The sequence below is a fragment of the Scyliorhinus canicula genome, chromosome 9, assembly GCF_902713615.1.
Source record: "Scyliorhinus canicula chromosome 9, sScyCan1.1, whole genome shotgun sequence".
In the NCBI taxonomy this organism is placed as follows: domain Eukaryota; kingdom Metazoa; phylum Chordata; class Chondrichthyes; order Carcharhiniformes; family Scyliorhinidae; genus Scyliorhinus; species Scyliorhinus canicula.
In genome coordinates this window covers 56,246,642-56,266,421 of record NC_052154.1, presented here as the reverse complement: position 1 = coordinate 56,266,421, position 19,780 = coordinate 56,246,642, and the positions used below count along the sequence as shown (strand labels likewise).

Sequence of the window (19,780 nt, the reverse complement as noted above, 5' to 3'; positions counted from 1 at the left end):
TCCTCTTCATGTGCGAGGCTTAGCCTCATACAGTTCAAGGTGCTACATAGGGCTCATTTGACCGGGACGAGGATGAGTAGGTTCTTTGGGGGCGAAGACAGGTGTACTAGGTGCTCGGGGAGCCCAGTGAACCATGCCCATATGTTTTGGGCATGCCCAGCGCTGGGGGAATTTTGGAAGTGGGTAGCAAGCACGGCGTCGAGGGTGGTAGGATCCAGGGTCAAGCCAGGCTGGGGACTCGCAATATTTGGGGTTGCAGTGGAGCCGGGAGTGCAGGAGGCGAAAGAGGCCAGCGTTCTGGCCTTTGCGTCCCTAGTAGCCCGGCGGAGGATTCTTCTTCAGTGGAAGGATGTGAGGCCCCCAAGCGTGGAGGCCTGGATCAATGATATGGCAGGGTTCATCAAATTGGAGAGGGTGAAATTTGCCCTGAGGGATCAGCACAGGGGTTTTTCAGGCGGTGGCAGCCTTTCCTAGATTTCCTTGGGGGCGGGGGGGGGGGGGGGGGGGGGGGGGGGGGGGGTGGTAGGGAAAAAAGGCCAGCAGCAGCAGCAGCCCGGGGGGGCTGGGGAGGGGGGTCGTTTCGGTGGGTTGGGTTGAAGGGGCGTGTACATGTGTTCTTTGGTTATGATGGGTGTTAATCTATTTCTTTTTGTATTTAAGGGGGGGGGGGTTTGTTTGTTCTTTCTTGTATTTCTTAGTTGTTAGTATTTTTTTTGTTAATATTTTCTGTTATTGATATTTTGTGAAAATCTGAATAAAAATTATTCTTAAAAAAAACTCTTGATGGCCAATTGGTTTGACGAGAATGAGACTCAGGAATGTTAGAAGGCACAATTACTTTACGCTTCAAGGATAGGCAAAGCTAATAGGAACCATTCTCACTCAGACGACATCATTCCGAGATCACATTGCTGTCATGCCACAACACTTAAGCCTCCGAGACGGCTACTTCAGAGGCTGTGTGCGCCCCCAACCCCCACTTCCCAACGTGGACACCGTGTTGTCTTCTTTTCCAGAGTCTCATCCATCCAGCCCATTAGGCCCAACTCCTTGACTATCATCAAATCCCACCCCCTGTCCCATGTACCTCACAGCCACCCTTGTCTCATACTCCCACATCAGCAGACTAACACAGCCGTAAAAGTTCATTTAAGCAATGCAGATAGCAGACTGACACAGTCTGCTAAAAGCTAATTTAAGCAGCAGACTTCAGGACCACCCATACCAACTTCAAGCCCCCACCCCACGAGTGCAACCTTATGCCCCCATGCCCCTGCCAGCTCCTCTTTCTCTTTCACTCCTGACCCCCCCCCCCCCCCCCCCCACATACCTTTGTTCTCCCCGTGTTTGCTTGAGTTTCCTCCGGGTGCTCCGGTTTCCTCTCACTGTCCAAAGGCATGCAGGTTAGGTGGATTGGCCATGATAAATTGCCCTTGGTATCCAAAAAGATTGGATGGGGTTACTGGGTTACGAGGATAGGTTAGAAGTGTGGACTTAAGTGGGGTGCTCTTTCCAAGGGCTGGTGCAGACTCGATGGGCTGAATGGCCTCCTGCACTGTACATTCTATGATGCCTCTCCAGGGCTCTGTCCCCTTTGATCCCCTGGTGCTCATCTCCTTACTCCATCTCCAAGGTCATGGCACTGGTTCCTGTTTTTAAAAAGCAGTAGTAATTTGCACTGGCGGGACATCACGTCTGGTGGGTGGGAATTTTGAAAGAGGGCTAAAGATGTGACGTTTATTGCGCTGAATGCATGGTAATGGATTCAAACTCATGCAAATCAGATTCATGCCCTCTCTGGGTGTGAATCTGATTGCATCATCAGGGCGGGCCCGCAAAGATCGGATTCGAAAATCTCGCTGGTACAAGTCTTGTTTTTAGCCTCTTGCGAGATTTAGCATCCATGACGGGTTTTGCGCCCGCTGCTAATGCGGCTGCTAAATCCTTCCCTTGCTCTCTTTTTATCATTTCTAGTTTCCTATTTTACTCGTCCTATTTTGTTTTCTAAATGCTTGACATAAAATAGCTTCCTTTAAGTAATACTCTTTGGCTTTTGCCATCTTTTTTAGTGGAACAAACGGCCACATGTGCATGTAGAATATTCATTCTATGGGCCACAACGTTTCAGATAAAACCAACATTAGTGCTTTGTGGTTTAATTTCCTTTCAACCAGCAACTAGTTTTTAATACTACATACTCCACAAGCCCCTCAAAAGAGATCAGGTTGGTAGTTTGGGTTATTTATATTGAGGAAATATTGGGGTTTGTATTTGGAAAGTTTGGTTTTGTCTTCCCCTGTTACTGGATAATTTGGATTTCTATATTCCTTTGGAATATGTAGCTGAATTCCATTCCTTGTCCCGCAGATCCAAGTGATGCCAGGTTTTTTCTGGCCATGGATCTCTAAATTAAGGCCAGTGCCTTTGCTCATCCCACAAACCCTTTCATGTGATTAAACCGCAGCCTGAGCAAGGCGCCTTGGTTTCAACAGCAGCAGACCAGCATATGTTTGCTTAATTCCTGAGACATGATGACAGCAGTCTCTGTGCCACTAAGGCTTTTTTGTTTTAATTATTATTCTCTGTGGAGGATTACTTCCAATAGTTCTTCACATGCCACATGTTTGGTTACAGTGCTTTTGACATGACCCATGAACAACAGTGGAAGTTGAAGGAACAGCAGCTGAAACTACAGATTGCACAGCTCGAGACCGCACTAAAATCTGACCTGGCTGACAAAAATGACATCTTGGACAAAATAAAACTGGAAAGAGGTATCTTAGCTTGTAAAATAAATGAAGCCTGCAAAATCTGCATTCATGAATACATACCACAATGGTGATTAAATTTCAGGGGTTTTTTGCTTACATCTGCTTGGCATCGTAAATAACTTCAATTGCAGCAGTAATGCAAACTATATGTGAGCGGGTAGTACACTATGGGATTATAGTCTGTAACCTATTATAAGAAGACATTTTCAAAAAAACTTAAATTTTCTACAACAGCTAATTTCTTGGAGATAAATTAAGACGGCTAACCTTCCTTTAACTTTTTTTCCATCCATTTTTAAAGGTAATGATTAGTGGAGGGTATGGCCCCACAGCCTCCTGTGCAGGAGCAACATTGGGACCAAGCAATCTGTGCAATTGCACGGTGTGCCCAAGCCTATCACAATCCCTGAACATATTCACTAAAAGGACACGTATGAAATGGCTGATCCTTTTGTGAAGTCGGACCTATTATAAGATGTGAGCATGTGTAGATTTGAAAGAAGGTTAAGTAGGTAGTATTTAGTACAGTAGTCTATTAAAATATAGAAGCTTCATACCAAGCTTTAGTATGGAGCCCTCACAAAGCAATTGCTGCTTTTCAAATTTCAATAATGGTATGGTATTTCAATTAAGAATCTATACTTCATATGTGCGCATAGGTAGGGTGTGTCAGCAGGCTGTCAGATTATGATAAGATGTGGGTCATCGCAGCCAGCCTGATGCTGTAATAACCTGATATCTGCACAAATATCATTCAGCAAGTATGACAAGTCACAACCAGGGACTCTGACGTACTTTTCTGTTGTTTTGTAACTACGCATTCATTTTGATATAATTACAAGCCATTTTCATCCCAAACAACCTTTTGGTTGTCAGTATTTCACAACCCTTCTGTAGACCCATTTCTTTATTGATAATTATGGAGCTCCAAATACTTCTGATAAAAATGTTTGGCAAAATTGCTGACCTTAAATTGGTAAATATTTTGGATTGTGTAAAGTGGACCTGTGGGTTTAAAATGTATCACATGTTTTTTTTTTAATAATACGGTAAGTCAAATGATTAAAAATTGTGTTTCTTTTTTTAAATTGTCACTCTTCATTTCCGTTCCCAATTAGACCAGCTAAATTGAAAATATTTGCATAGTTGAAAGTCAATTCCAGCCAGGCAAATGGAGTGTATCTTTGTTGGTCTTTCAGTTTCCGAGATGGGCATCTGTTACAGGCACAGGATAAACTGGCTGCTTATAACAGGGCAGTGCTCCATCCAGTGGCCTGGCCAAGAGATGACAGAACTCACCAAAGTTTAGTGAAGTTTGAGTAATTAGTAGACCTAAAACTAAAGATCGTGACTTTCTAGTTAGGAACCTGCTGTACCAACTTGAGACAAGTTTCAGATGCCATACTGCTCCAAAAACCTATTAGGTTTAATAACGTCTACCATGGTGCTTTCTTCTCAGTCTCGAGAAGATTTATGTAAAATGCATAAAATTGGCATTACCTTCATTTTGGTCGGATTTTTGTTCTATTTAAGGAAAGGGTCCAATGATTGTTGGGTAAAAAGTCTTGACTTTTTTATGGGTTTTAGTGAACCATTGTGAAACAGAAATTATCTTTATCCTAGTATAGCAAATCTGTCATACGATAGCAAATAAATAAAAACTGAACAGTTTATATATTTCCTATTAAATTTCCTGTCTGCGCATTGCAATTGGTTGCTAAAGTGCCACTTCTAGTGGTTCACATTGATTCCATTGGTGGGGTTGCATTAATTTAAAATTGTAATGAAAAAACAGAAAACTATTTGTTTATTATCCACAGCCATTGTAATTATAGGCAATACTTCTCAACTTTTCTTTTGCTTTTTTATGACATGTACCCTTATTTCTATGTGTGTTGGTGTGAAGTTTGAGTGAGTAACTTGCTCCTATGTTCTTGGAAAGTTTAATAACAGGAATTAAATAACAGGAATTAAAGTCCTGTACAATGCCATTTATCTGTTTGTATTCACTTATCCCTATTCTTTTTGAAATAAAATATGTTCTGGGAAAGAGTAGGTTAATCACTGGGATTTAAAGTGTGACATCAAAAATAATTAACGCTGTCACATAAATTGCAGTTTAATTAGTGCAGATGGTAATGTGTACCGAAATATATGGTGCAAAATTAAATCAAATTATGCTACTCTTTAATTTTGGAAATCTGCCATTAAATAATGTTTGAAGGACATCCATGTTATCGGTCGCATTTTCACACATATTGGTATTTTGGCTTGTGTAGCCTCTGTAAAATGGCATCACCATTATGTTGAATGAATCCTTTGCACTAATCCACAGATGTTGCAAATGCAATAGGTGATTATATCATAAATATATTTTCTGTTCAAGTTCAACCTAAATATATCATACCAAAGTAATTGAGGCTAAAGATCTAACCATTTTATAGTCCTTCATGTTAGTAAACTCTCCACAGCCTCAGTGTGTGAAAATTGCAGTTATAATATTTTCACGGTGACTGAATGGTTGGGAAAAAAAGGCTTGTAGAACTGACCAAGGGCAAATATAGCACATGAGAGGACCAGTAAGCATAAAAATCTATCATAATCACTGCAGAAAGTCTTCCAAATAGAGTTTAAATTGTAGTAAATGTAATTATTTAAACTGGCATACTTACAGAAATATCTCAATTTTAATTATTACAACAATCCTCTTTTTATGGTGGTCACTTTGAGAGTGTGTTTTTTGTTTGTGCATAATACTGTAAGTACCGATCTAGTAATAGTAGTAACGTAACACGTTCTGAACAAAAGTGAAAGCACTAAGGAAACTACATTGCATGGGCATCAGGTGTAGAGCATGATAATTTCATCCCAAAAAGATACACGGGTGGCACAGTGGTTAGCACTGCTGCCGCACAATGCCAGGGTCCCGGGTTCGATTCTGACCTTGGCTGACTGTGTGGAGTTTCTACATTCTCCCCATGTCTGCGTGGGTTTTCTCCGGGTGCTCCAGTTCCTCCCACAGTCCAAAGATGTGCAGGTTAGGTGGATTGGCCACGCTAAATTGCCCCTTAAGGTCCAAAGGTTAGGTGGGGTTACGGGGATAGGGCGGGGAAGTGGGCTCACTTAGTGTCCTCTTTTAGAAGATTGGTGCTGATGCGATGGGACGATAAGCCTTCTTCTGGACTGTAGGAGTTCTATGATACACACAATATACTATTCAGAAACATATTAGCTTTAATACCATCAGTCGTGGTCTTTTCCCTCAGATGTTAAGGGCGGATTTTCTCATTTCTTTGCAGGTGGGAAGAACAGTGTTGAAGCCACTGGCCCCAACGCCAGCTCCCTCCACTGTATTGCAAGCAACTTAGAAATAAACATCCGGAGTATGGGAGTGGGGGTCCCACAGTGGCACGCTTGTGGGGTGGGCTCTGATTAAACCCATATGCTCACAACTTAGTTTTGAAATATCTTTTTAAAGGATGCCTCAACACAAAAGAAAAACCACACTTCCCAACCACACACCCCACCCCCACCATGCAACACCCTTCCCACCCCGATGTTAAACGCGTCAAATAGGCATCTTCATGATGTTCATTGCAATGCAAAATGCCTGCAATGTTAAGACTTAATAGTATGGACTAAAAAGGGTTAAGAAATGAGCATCTGTAAGATGTTAGAACTTTTCAGAATTACGCTGTAAGCAAAATAATACCCTGCAGTTGTATCATGTTTTTAATTGTAGTGTTTCTGCAGAACAATTATGATATATTATTCTTTAAATAAAAAGGTCTGTGAAGGAAGTGGGTACAAAACTAAAATGCAGACTCCACAGAAATTGTACAAGATAGGAATGATACTTTTATTAGCAAAGTAACTGCAATTGTCATAGTTTTTTAATACTGACAGGGATTTAATGTTTGATTGGCTGAACATTTTAAATAACAGCAGATACAATATATTAACTGCTGTTAAATTTATTAGTTCATTTTCTAAAGGTTTAATTTTTATTTTTTTATATATATTCAACAGGTTGTAAAATTGTATTAAAGGGTATGATCACCATTGTAAATTTATATTCGATTTCCCCCAATGCAGCACTTGTTACTTCTGTTAGTTCTTTGTAGGAGCAGAAATTCAGGTGACCCGTTATTTATGTACATGTTTAAAGGTCTTAACATTTTTTCAACAAACTGCCAGGGTTGCATGAATAATGGCACAGCTCAATGTCTGGTTGGATATTTTTCTGGTGTCCTTGAGGTGCAGGACATTTGTCCCTGAAATTGTGGCAGGAGTTTCTAGCCCCGCAGTGGCAGGCATCATCATGGGCAGCACAGGAACATTTGGAGAGCGGGCAAACTTTCCTGTCCCACAGGCAACAATGCCCCCACTTGCAGGACCAGAAAATCCTGGTTGGGTCTGGTCGTGCCCATTTTGTGCCAGTAAAATAGGCACAATACAATCCCATTTTAAGACATACTAACTGTCTTTTATTGACAAGTTGCACTAAGTTTTGAATTAATCTGGGCAGCACGGGTGGCACAGTGGTTAGCACTGCTGCCTCATGGCACCGAGGTCCCAGGTTCGATCCAGGCTCTGGGTCACTGTCGATGTGGACTTTGCACATTCTGCCCGTGTTTGCGTGGGTTTCGCCCCCATAACCCAAAGATGTGCAGGGTAGTTGGATTGGCCATGCTAAATTGACCCTTAATTGGAAAAAAACTTGGATACTCTAAATTTTAAAAAAAAGATTGGAACTATTCTGTCATTCGTAATTATTTTTGTATTCAACGGTGTTTGTGGCTGGCAAAGCAAACATTTATTGCCCATCCATGATTGCCCTTGAGAAAGTGGTGGTGCCTTGAATTGCTGCAGTTTATGTGGCGAGGGTACTCCCACATTGCTGTTAGAGACAGAGGGCGAATCTCTCTGTTTGGGAGACTATGGATTCGATTCTTTGATCGCCGATGGCGAAATAGTGTTCAGCGATTGGCTGGGAAACCCGTTTTGACGCTGAAATCAGGGCGGTGCCGCTTTTTGGATGTTCCGCCCCCTCCAAAATGGCATCATCGCTGCGTATGCCGCATGCCATTGGGAAGGCTTCAGGATGTCACCTGATGGCCTTCCCCCCGATGCTCCTCCCCGAATGGCATGGATCACTGAGCAGAGTAGCACGGTGGTTAGCACAGTTGCTTCACAGTTGCAGGGTCCCATATTCGATTCCTGGCATGGGTCACTTCCTGTGCGGAGTCTGCACGTTCTCCCGTATCTGCGTGGGTTTCATCCGGGTGCTCCGGTTTCCTCCCACAGTCCAAAGATGTGCAGGTTACGTGGATTGGCCGTGCTAAATTGCCCTTAGTGTCCAAAAAGGGTAGGTGAGGGCAGCACGGTGGCCTAGTGGTTAGCACAACCGCTTCACGGCGCTGAGGTCCCAGGTTCGATCCCGGCTCTGGGTCACTGTCCGTGTGGAGTTTGCACATTCTCTCCGTGTCTGCGTGGGTTTCGCCCCCACAACCCAAAAATGTGCAGAGTAGGTGGATTGGCCACGCTAAATTGCCCCTTAATTGGAAAAAATAATTGGGTAATCTAAATTTATAAAAAAAAAAATAATAATAAAAAAAAAGGGTAGGTGGAGTTACTGGGTTACATGGATAGATTGGAAGTGTGGGCTTAAGTGGGGTGCTCTTTAGAAGGGCCGGTGCACACCCGATGGGCCGAATGGCCTCCTGCAGTATACATTTTATGAAAACGTATGCTCTCCATTTTCGGCGACCTGGCATGGCAGCTGCGGACTGTGCCCAGCGACCCCACAGTCGTTCTGCTAGCCGGGGGGGGGGGGGGGGCTTCGGCGGGGGCTGGGGAACTGGTGTGGGTGGTCCGGGGGTGGCGAGGTGGTTACAGGGGGGCACTATCTGGCAGGCCAGGCTGCTGCCGTGCGCATGCGCAACCATGTACCCGACAATTCCCCATCTGTATCTGCAGGTAAAGCCTGGGGCTTTGCGTGGCACGGCTGCTAGCCCCCCACCGGGCGGAGCATTGGTGAGTGGGCAGCGTCGGCGTTTTGGTCGTACGACAAGACACATGCTCCAGATATAGCTCCCGAATCGGAGAATCCAGCCCTATGTCTCCTGCCGGAGCTGAATTGCACCTGGTATGAACGCAAATGAGGAAGCGATTCCCAATCCTTAACCATGCAAATTTATGCATGGCAAAAATTGCGAGTATCAGGCTGCCATTTTGAGGGTGCTCTCCCCGCTTGGCAATCCAGCCTTCATCAACCCCACAGCACAATTCAGGCCCCCATCCCCGGATTTTCTGTGCTGCCCCCCCAGTACAGGCGTGATCTGAACCCACCCTCCCCCACAGAGACCCCCTAAATAAGGAGTGCCCCCCCAAAGACTCCCCAGAAAAGTGGCCATTGTGAGGATTTGATTTGATTTATTATTGTCACATGTATTAGTATACAGTGAAAAGTGTTGTTTCTTGCATGCTATACAGACAACGCATACCGTACATAGGGAAGGAAGGAGAGACTACAGACTGTAATGTTACAGTCATAACTAGGATGTAGAGAAAAGATCAACTTAATACGAGGTAGGTCCATTCAAAAGTCTGATGGCAGCAGGGAAGAAGCTGTTTTCGAGTTGGTTGGTATCTTTTTCCTGACGGAAGAAGGTGGAAGAGAGTATGTCCGGGGTGCGTGTGGTCCATAATTATGCTGGTTGCCTTTCCTAGGCAGCGAGAATTATAGACAGAGCCAATGGATGGGAAGCTGGTTTGCGTGATGGACTGGGCTACATTCCCGACCTTTCATAGTTTCTTGTGGTCTTGGGCAGAGCAGGAACCATACCAAGCTGCGATGCGACCAGAAAGAATGCTTTCAATGGTGCATCTGTAAAAGTTGGTGAGAATCGTAGCTGACATGCCAGATTTCCTTAGTCTTCTGAGAAAGTAGTCGTTGGTGGGCTCTTAACTATAGTGTCGGCATGGGGAGACCAGGACAGGTTGTTGGTAATCTGGACACGTTAAAAACCTGAAGTTCTCGACCCTTTCTACTTCGTTCCCATTGATGTAGACAGGGGCATGTTCTCCACTATGCTTCCTGAAGTCGATGACAATCTTCTTCGTTTTGTTGACATTGAGGGAGAGATTATTGTCGTCGCACCAGTTCACCAGATTCTCTGTCTCATTCTTGTACTCTGTCTTGTCATATTTGAAATCCGACCCACAACGATGGTGTCATCAGCAAATTTGAAAATCGAGTTGCCGGGGAATTTAGCCACACAGTCATATGTGCATACGGAGTATAGTAGGGGGCTGAGGACACAGCCTTATGGGGCACCGGTGTTGAGGATGATTGTGGAGGAGGTGTTGTTGCCTATCCTTACTGATTGTGAACTGTGGGTTAGGAAGATCAGGATCCAGTCACAGAGGGAGGAGTCGAGGCCCAGGCCACGGAGTTTGGAGATGTGTTTCGTAGGAATAATAGTGTTGAAGGCTGAACTGTAGTCAATAAATAGGAGTGACATAGGTGTCTTTGTTATCTGGGTGTTCCAGTGTTGAGTGCAGGACCAGGGAAATGACCCTTGCTGTGGACCTGTTGCAGCGGTAGGCGAACTGTAGTGGATCAAGGCAATCCGGGAGGCTGGAGTTGATTTGTGCCATGACTAACCTTTCAAAGCACTTTATAATGATGGATGTCAGAGCCATTGGACGATAGTCATTAAGGCACGCTGCTTGGCTTTTCTTTGGTACAGGGATGATGGTTGTCTTCTTGAAGCAGATAGGGACCTCAGATTGTTGTAAAGAGAGGAAGCCCCAGAAGACAGACCCCTGTCAGGAAACTGTCCAGAAAAGAGACCCCATGTCAGGAAGCCACTGAGAAAAGTGACCCATGTCAGGAAGCCCCCGAGAAAAGTGACCCCTGTCAGGAAGCCCTGAGAAAAGAGACCCCTCTCAGGAAGCCCCCCCCCCCCCCCCCCCCCCCCCCCCCCCCCCAGGAAGGAGACCCCTGTCAGGAAGCCTCCCAGGAAAGAGGCGCCTGTCTGGAAGCTAGAGAGCAGTCCAAACAGAGGCAGTGAAAAAAAATTACACTCACCTGGGCAATAAACCTGCTGGCTCAGACACAGAAAGCACCTGTCAATTCCTGGAAAGAGAAAACCAGTCAACTGTGTTTAAACCTCCTCAGATCTTTGAGCTGCAAGCCATTCATTAATCTCTCTTTGATATTGAATTTACTAGACTGTGATTGACAGCTTCCAGCCAGACACAGCTGTCAGCATTGCTCTATTCATCTCCCTTCACGGTTGAGTGACTCTGCAGTACTCTGAGGGAGTGTTTATAAACATCAAGCTTCGATGACAGCTCCTGGACCACATCAAACAGAGTTAAGTTCTGGCAGTTTCCAGCTGACCACTTCAAAATCACTCAAGCCTGAAGTGAGGTAATTGGAAAGGGGTTTAAACACAGCTGAATGTTTTTCTCTTTCCAGGAATTAACAGATGAGAATTAATTTTGTTCACTGCCTCTGTCTGGACTGCTCTCTAGCTTCCAGACAGGGTTCTCTCTTCCGAATGCTTCCTGACAGGGGTCTCCCTTCTGGGGAGCTTCCTGACAGGGGTCTCTTTTCTGGGGGGCATCCTGATGGGGGCCTCTCTTCTGGAGGGCTACCTGACAGGGGTCTCTCTCTCTCTGCTGGAGGACATCCTGACAGGGAACACTCTCCTGGAGGGCTTTCTGACAGGGGTCTCACTTCGGGGGGAGGGGATCTTTTTATATAGTGGGTGTCTATGAGGGAACCTCTTTATTTAAGAGGTCTCTGGGGGGGTCTCTTTATTCAGGGTGTCACTGGATCTTCCTGATTTAGAAGATTGGTGGTGGGGAGGGTCTGGTGGGCATGTCTTGCATTGTGGGGTGGGGGGAGTTGGCCCTCAGATGGACTTTGGGGGCAACTCCCTTAAAAGGTTATCGCCCTTGGCCCACCGCGAGGTCCATTGTGTCAGGACCAAGCTTGCCAAGATTTGTAGTGATTCTCGTCCAGGTAATTCAAGGTCCAGAGGACCGGAGTATCACCCAGGCCTGGAGAAAATGGTGCCTGCCACAGTAAGTGGATGCAAATAGGTTTTGCACCCTTCTGCTGGCGCAGCACGCGAACCTCGATCCCAATGCCAGAGGGGGGCTGGAGCATTGAAAACGAATCAACGACTGGTGCCAATCCTGCTTTCTTCGCATCCGCTGGATTCTCTGTCTCACCGTAAACTCGACTACCACGGCCAAGGTGGAGAATTTTGCCCTGAGTTCAAGGATTTTGTGCAAACTATTTCAAAATGTTAGCTAAAATGTCAAATAATAATCAGTGGACCATGATAGCTTTAGTTTTAATTAAATATTATTTTTCTTGCTTCCATGAAGGCAGGAATCATAATGTTGGGAAAACTCAACTTTTGACTTGCCCATCTGGTAGGATTGCATTGATTCCACATCAGCGTGTGCCTGATTACTGAACCAAAATCAAGGGAGCCAAGCCACTATCCATTTGGAATCAATTAATATTTTTAGTTGCAAATTCATGCCAAACAAATACTTTGTTGCCTAGATTATATGTTGCTGTTTTCACAGGCCACAGTGCTCAAATTTGGCAATTCTGTGCACCTTGGGGGAGAAGTTTAGATTTCAACATGGATGTAAAATGGGCACTATCAGATGAGCCATTCATTACATAAACTGTCTGATTTTCCTTTCCACTGACTTGAGTGTATAAGAAAATAATGCAGGGTGTGAAATAAACAGCCAAACCAGTATTATGGCTGTATTTGCTGCCAATGCCGTGCATGCGCAGTTCGAGTGGCATTCCATTGAATCCCTACTGTACGGAACGAGGCCATTCGGCTCATTGAGTCCGCACCTAGCCTCTGAAAGAACACCCCACTTCCCCGCCCTATTCCCGTAATACCACCTAACCTGTATATATTTGGACACTAGGGGACAAATCAGTCTGACCAATCCACCTAACCCACACATCTTTTTGGCCCTATGATACCGTAGAATGTTCAATTTGTGGTCATTCCCTACAGGTCGTTAGCAATTACACTGTAAATCATCCCGTTAAGTTTACACTTGTATGATATTATTATTTGTGTTACATTTCTCCTTTTAAAATTTCAGTTAGACCACGAATCAAGTCTCTCCCTCTTAGTCAATATTAAATGTACTATGACCCACTCTCTTGTTTGTCGGGAACACATATTGGGCTGGATTCTCCGTTCCCGAGTCTAAGTGCTGACGCCAACGAAGGATCCGTGGAGTTCCACGTCGGAAAAATCGGCGCCACACTGTACTGATTCCGTTACTGGTGAGGGGCTAGCACTGGCGCTGCGTGGAACACCAACGGAACACACAAAAAACAGTGTGGGAATCGCCATGTCCATGATAGACACTCGCAGGACTGATAAGCTGCAACCACACTTAGACGACCACCCCCACCACACACGGATCACAGCCAGAAAATGGCACTGGTTGTGCTGGAAAGCCCATACAGCTGATGAGTCGGCTGGAGCCAGAGGGCACCCAGGAGTGCCCCGAGGGGGTCCGCTATATGGCCCAGGGCACCAGGTTTATAGCGTACCCGTCCACCTCAACCCCACAACCCACCTCCTGGCCAACCCCCACTACTCCCCCCAGCCCTAGCAGAAGCCCCCAATGCCAGCAGTATGGCTGTCGGCTAAATATGGCATTGCTGCATACTGTCCATACGGCCACTCTCTCAGCAGCCACCCTGCCAGGTTCACGACCATTGAGAACACACAATGACTGCACTGTCTGGAACTTGACCCATCAGAGGCGGAGCATCGTAGGTGGGCCCACTAAGGAGATGTGAACTGGGTTGCAACTACGCGCTGCATGCGTCGCAATTATGCCATTTTTGTGGAGGCGGAGCATTGCGATTTGGCGTCAAATCAGCGCCTGCCGCGATTCCGCCGTCGGGACCAATTCTCCGCCCAAACGTACTCCCCGATTTTGGCGTCAGCCACCGGAGAATCCCACCCATTATGTCTTGTGTATAATCAAGAAAAAACTCTTTTCCGACTGAGCAGTGTGATGTCCACGCAGACCAATGCGCATGTGCAGATGGTCAGTTTGCTTTGGCAGGAAACGCAGTGATTATATTTCTGCTGTTCAAATGTGTTCAAAATAATACTGATGATGGTATGGTGTTCATTGTAAGGTCAATTATACCTGGCTGTGGGATAAATATGCCATACTTTCTTCTTTCAGAGATTAAAAACTACATCCGCTGTTTTGCAAAGTAATATTTTAATTCGCTTCTCGTATGATAGAAGACGGTTTTGTTACAATCCCTGCAGAACCGGTTATGTTTAAAAGGAAATTTAAACATGCAGTGATCAACTGAAGGAAATTATGCCACACGATTCTGCTGCTTAAATTAATTTTACTCACAAGAAACATGTAAAGCAAACACTATGAAATTAACACTGTCTTTGGTGAATACTTAATATTTACCATTAAAAAGTATAATAAAGTTAAATCACATATACTTAAGACTAATCTTCTCAACTGAACCTCCCCTTTTTCCTTATGACTTTTCCCCCATCCCCGCCCGAAAAAATCTTCAGCTAGTTATCAAGCTCTTGAAAGTTCCTATGCTTCCTAGAAGCAAAGTGCCACAGTTCTCAGGAATTAACTTTAATTTGTCCTCAGCCTTCTTGCTATTCTCTGAGATATGAAATTTCATGGGGATCCTTCCATTCGCTTTTGGTTAATCCTCTAAATTTCTTCATGGTTGTGGACTACTCAACTCAAACTTTAGCTTCACTACATTCTCAAAGCTAACTGCTTAGTGGCTGCATCTCAGGAATAAGTCTTACAACACCAGGTTAAAGTCCAACAGGTTTGTTTCAAACACGAGCTTTTGGAGCACTGCTCCTTCCTCAGGAAAGCTCCGAAAACTCGTGTTTGAAACAAACCTGTTGGACTTATTACTGTGCTCACCCCAGTCCAACGCCGGCATCACCACATCATGGCATCTCAGAAATACCTCTAATTTCTGAGAGCCATTTTGCTTCTGGTCAATATCTGCTTTCCTGCTGTTAGCAGCCTGCTGACCTTCTGGCTTACACCCACCAACTTGGTACTGTTAACTCTGTCCTCAAAAGACCTTCTGGAAAAATCCTTCATCGTTCCAGAATTCCAACCAAGGCTTCACCCTAAATTACTCATCTCAATGGCAACAGAGGTTAGTTGAGATATCCCAATCGATTTATAGATGACTTATCTTTCAGCTTCAAAATCAAACCTTTTGCCCCAGAGGTCTGCATGACTATTTTACATTTCTAATGAAGTCTGGGCAAATCTCCTCAGACTTGCTGCCTGTAGCTCCCCACCTAAATGAAGGCCACCTGTTGTTTTTAGGCTTTACTCTCCTACCTTTGACCTCATAGGTCCCCGTGGAACTCTTTGAACTGTCATTATTTGAAGTGTTCTGGCAATTTCCAAAGTCCAGCATTTTAATTACAAACAAAATTACCTCGGATATTAATATGAATCATGAACTGGGTGATTATGACTTTTTTGTAACTATCAATTCATTGTAGGTAGACAGCAAATCAAGACAACTATACTGTAATTTCAAGGCCTTTCAAAAAAATGTTCATGATCATTGTGTTAGGGTGAACGAGGTTTAAACCAGAGATGAATAATCCGTAATCCTAAAATCCCTGTTGTCATTTACATGTGAAAGAATTTTCCAATCACTATACAAATGTACATTTATCCAGCACTTTTCATGACCACTAGATGCTTCAAAGCACTTTACAGCCAATGGAGTATTTCTGAAGACTAGTCATTGTTGTAATGTTGGAAACAACTCACCTTAACAAATGGTAAATTACCACAAAATCCTTGAAGGATTTTTTTTCCATCTATCTGTAACACATTTGTAAACCGGTTTCTGAAGAGCATTTTTATCACGATTTTTCTCAGGAATTCTGGAAAATGTTAAATGTTAAGCATTTCAGGACAAAAACTGGGTGCATGCCTCTCTTGATTTCACTTGGCCATGCTGTTATTAGATACTGTCTTTTTTATGTATTTATTTTAACGCATTGTCGCCTGGTTTTGTTTTCCCATTGTTTCCATTTAATGTACAATGGATGTCAGAACAAAATGAGCGACTCTCCCAGGAGAACAAAGAGCTCCAACTGCACTATCTGGAACACAAGCAACAGCTGGATGAACTAAAAGAACGTATGAAGTTCTTCACCAAAGTAAGATACTTACCTGAACTGAATTTATATCTGTCAGAATGTGACAACGGTATGCTCAAAATGTTTTATGCATGGCATAAGTACACCAGCTTTCTGCATCATCAAACCTTGGAAAAAAAGAATGTAAAATGTGATAGTTGATTTATTCATGATATTCAAGCCAAATGTCATACTTTGTGAGAATCTAGTATGTCACTTTTTAGTTATCCCTGTATTATTCATTTCCAGTTAATAATGCCCTTTATTGACCGTTTTAATTTCAGGAAAGTGATATTGATGTGACTGAACTCAGCGAAGCACTGATGCTCATAAAGGTAATGCAAAGAAGTTGAGCCATTTTCCAATTTGTGCCTTCTCTGTGGTCTAATAATAATCTGACCCTCACATGCCCTGATTGGAGTGACTAGCATTTTAAGAGGCAAATTCATTGGTGAACCTTCAAGTGGCTATGTTGCTTACTCAAACATATGAAAATGTCAGAAAGAGCCGGGAGTATAATGTCAGAGCAGAGCAATATGAAGTTTATTTATGCCGTGTTAATATTTCACCCTTACAACAAAGTTTAATTAGTTCACACCCAGAAGTATTTGCATATATGTATATAATACATATATAATATGTTTATTAATATTGTTGAGCATTTGGTTGAATTTCAACAGGCAAACATGACTCTGGAAGGTTATAAGAATGGAGATTGTCAACATATCAGGAAGCCAGCTCTATCCCACCCATTTCTGCATTTAACTGCATTACGTTAGGGTGAGCAACCCTTATGAGAAAGCCAAATTGTCAATTTCAATACATTAATCAGTCATTTAGAACAATATTTACAATTTAACCTGGGTCCACAGTTTTCCCAGGCTTCTCCAAACTTGCCAGTGAAAGCAAGGTGAAACCATTGTGGCAATTAAGGGGGCTGAAGTCATGACAGTGAAATATGACAATAAGTACTGATACCTCACAACTGCTTACTAGCCCATTTGCATGAAAGGCTTTGAGCTGAAGTACCCAAGGATTGGCAATCACCATTACATTGTCCCTCTGCTCCTTTCTTCTAACTTGCACCTAAGCTCCGTATTTATCACCCAGATTTTGAATCAGGCCAACTTCAAGATGCAGTATGTACCTGTTTGAGGTGCTTACTTCAGAGGGCAGGATAGTCTGTGGAAGCCAATATTGCTAAATCTTCATTCACAAATGCATTGAAAAACTTTGGGGCATTTAACTAGATTCTCAGTATGTTAGTGAATAAGAGTGACTGAGGTGAGTGGTAGGGTGGCGGGATGGATAGTGTGGTGGGTGGGTGGTAGGCTGGAAAGGTGACTGGGTGGGTAGGGTAGGGTGGCAGGATAGTAAGTAGGTGGTTAGAGTGGCATTTTAGCTAGAATGCCAGCTGGGTGAAGTTGCAGGGTGATAGGTAAGAGTGTAGATAGGGTGCAAGGTGGATAGGATGGGAGGTGCCTGGGTGGGTAGCATGCTTGCTGGGTGTGGCAAGGCAATAGGTCGGTGGCAACATGGATAGGGTGCTAGCTTGGTAATGTAGCAAGGTGGGTAGTGTGGCATGGCAGGTAGGAGTGGTGAGTTCTAGTTGGGGAGATGGGGGGGGGGGGAGAATGAGGAGGGGGGGGGGGGGAGAGTCAGAGGGTCCAGGTTGGGAGTCAGGAGTTAGAGTGGGAGTTGTCATGTCAAGGTGGGTGGCACAAAAGGGCTAGACGGGATTGGAGGGGAGTTGTAGGGTCAGGTGAAATCATAGGTTAGTCTACTTGGGATATCAGCGGAAGTTGGAAGGTCGGGAGGTGGCTGGGTTGATGCAAATGATTATGTACAGTTCCCCAGGAAATGTTAATAGAACAAAGAAGTGGAAAGCACAGTACAGGTCCTTCGGCCCACGATGTTGTGCCAAACTAGTCTGAAACTAAGATCAAATCAACCTACTCCCAATCGTTCTAGTGCACTCCATATACCTATCCAATAACCGTTTGAAAGTTCCTAAAGTGTCCGACTCCACTGCCATAGCTGGGAGTGCGTTCCACGCCCCAACCAATCTCTGAGTAAAGAAACTACCTCTAGTATCCCTCCTATATCTTCCACCATGAACCTTACATGTATGCCCCCTTGTAACAGCTACATCCATCCGAGGAAAAAGTTGCTGAACGTCCACTCTGTCTATCCCTCTCATCATCTTATGCACCTCAAATAAGCACCTCTCATCCTCCTTCGCTCCAATGAGAAAAGCCTGAGCTCCCTCAAACTTTCCTTATAAGACCTACCCTCCAATCCAGGCAGCATCCTGGTAAATCTCCTTTGCACCCTGGTAAATCTCCTTTTGCATCCTTTGCATCCTTCCTATAATGAGGTGACCAGAACTGCACACAATACTCCAAATGTGGTCTAACCGAAGTCTTGTACAGTTGCAGCATAACCTCACGGCTCTTAAACTCAATCTCCCTGTTAATAAATGCTAACATACTATTGTGTTAGCACAGGCTTTCTTCACGGCTCTATCCACTTGGGTGGCAACTTTCAGAGATCTATGGACATGAACTCCGAGATCTCTCTGCTCCTCCACATTCTTCAGAACCCTGCCGTTAACCCTGTAATCCGCATTCAAATTTGTCCTACCAAAATGAATCACCTCACACTTATCAGGGTTAAACTCCATCTGCCACTTATCAGCCCAGCTCTGCATCCTATCAATGTCTCTTTGCAGCCTACAACAGCCCTCCACCTTATCCACTAGTGCACCAATCTTGATGTCATCAGCAAATTTACTAACCCAAACTTCAACTCCATCATCCAAGTCATTGATAAAAATCACAAATAGCAGAGGACGCAGCGCTGATCCCTGTGGTACACCGTTGGTGACTGGGCTCCAGGATGAAAATTTACCATCTACCACACCCTCTGTCTTCTATATGATAGCCAGTTACTGATCCAATCGGCCAAATTTCCCTCTTACTTCCCATGCCTTTCCCATGCCTCCTTACTTTCTGCATGAGCCAACCATGGGGCACCTTATCAAACGCCTTACTAAAATCCATGTATACGACATCAACTACTCTACCTTCATCTATGTACTTAGTTACCTCCTCAAAGAATACAATCAAACTTGTGAGGCAGGACTTACCGTCACAAATCCGTGCTGACTATCCTGGATTAAGCTGTATCTTTCCAAATGATCATCAATCCTATCCCTCAGGACCCTTTCTAATAATTTATCTATGACCGAAGATAACCAGCCAAGAATTCCCAGGGTTATGCCTATTCCCTTTCTTGAACAAGGGGACAACATTTGCCTCTCTCCAGTCTTCTGGCACTATTCCTGTCGACAGTGAGGACATAAAGATCAAAGCCAAAGGCTCTTCAATCTCATCCCTCGCCTCCCAAAGAATCCTAGGATATATCCCAACAGGCCCAGGGGACTTATCTATCCTTAGGCTTCTCAAAATTTCTAACACATCTTCCTTCCAAATATCTTCTCCTCCAGCCTACCAGCCTGTATCGCACTATCCTCCTCAACAACATGGCCCCTCTCCTTTGTGAACACTGAAGAAAAGTATTCATTTAGGGACTCTACTATATCTTCAGACTCCATGCACACGTTCCCACTACTGTCCTTGACCGGCCCTAACTTCACCTCGGTCATTCTTTTATTCCTCACATAAGTGTAAAAAGCCTTGGGGTTTTCCTTGATCCTACCCACCAAGGGCTTCTCATACCCCCTCCTAG

At 44.3% G+C, this 19,780-nt stretch overlaps 1 protein-coding gene across 6 annotated transcripts in view; it reads left to right on the top strand.

Annotated features, from left to right (window-relative positions):
* rpgrip1l (RPGRIP1 like) overlaps positions 1 to 19,780 on the top strand; it is a 303,409-nt gene that overhangs the window by 87,517 nt on the left and 196,112 nt on the right. For 5 of the 6 annotated variants that reach the window (XR_005461803.1, XM_038806727.1, XM_038806728.1 and 2 more), the window contains exons 10-12: positions 2,635 to 2,774; positions 15,945 to 16,051; positions 16,315 to 16,365. Coding sequence is in view for 4 of the 6 variants with exons in the window: in XM_038806727.1 (XP_038662655.1) it covers positions 2,635 to 2,774; positions 15,945 to 16,051; positions 16,315 to 16,365 (298 nt within the window). In the remaining 2 variants the exon portion in view is untranslated. Of the gene's footprint in view, positions 1 to 2,634; positions 2,775 to 15,944; positions 16,052 to 16,314; positions 16,366 to 19,780 lie in introns of those variants that run through there. The other variant, XR_005461804.1, reaches the window with a different exon arrangement.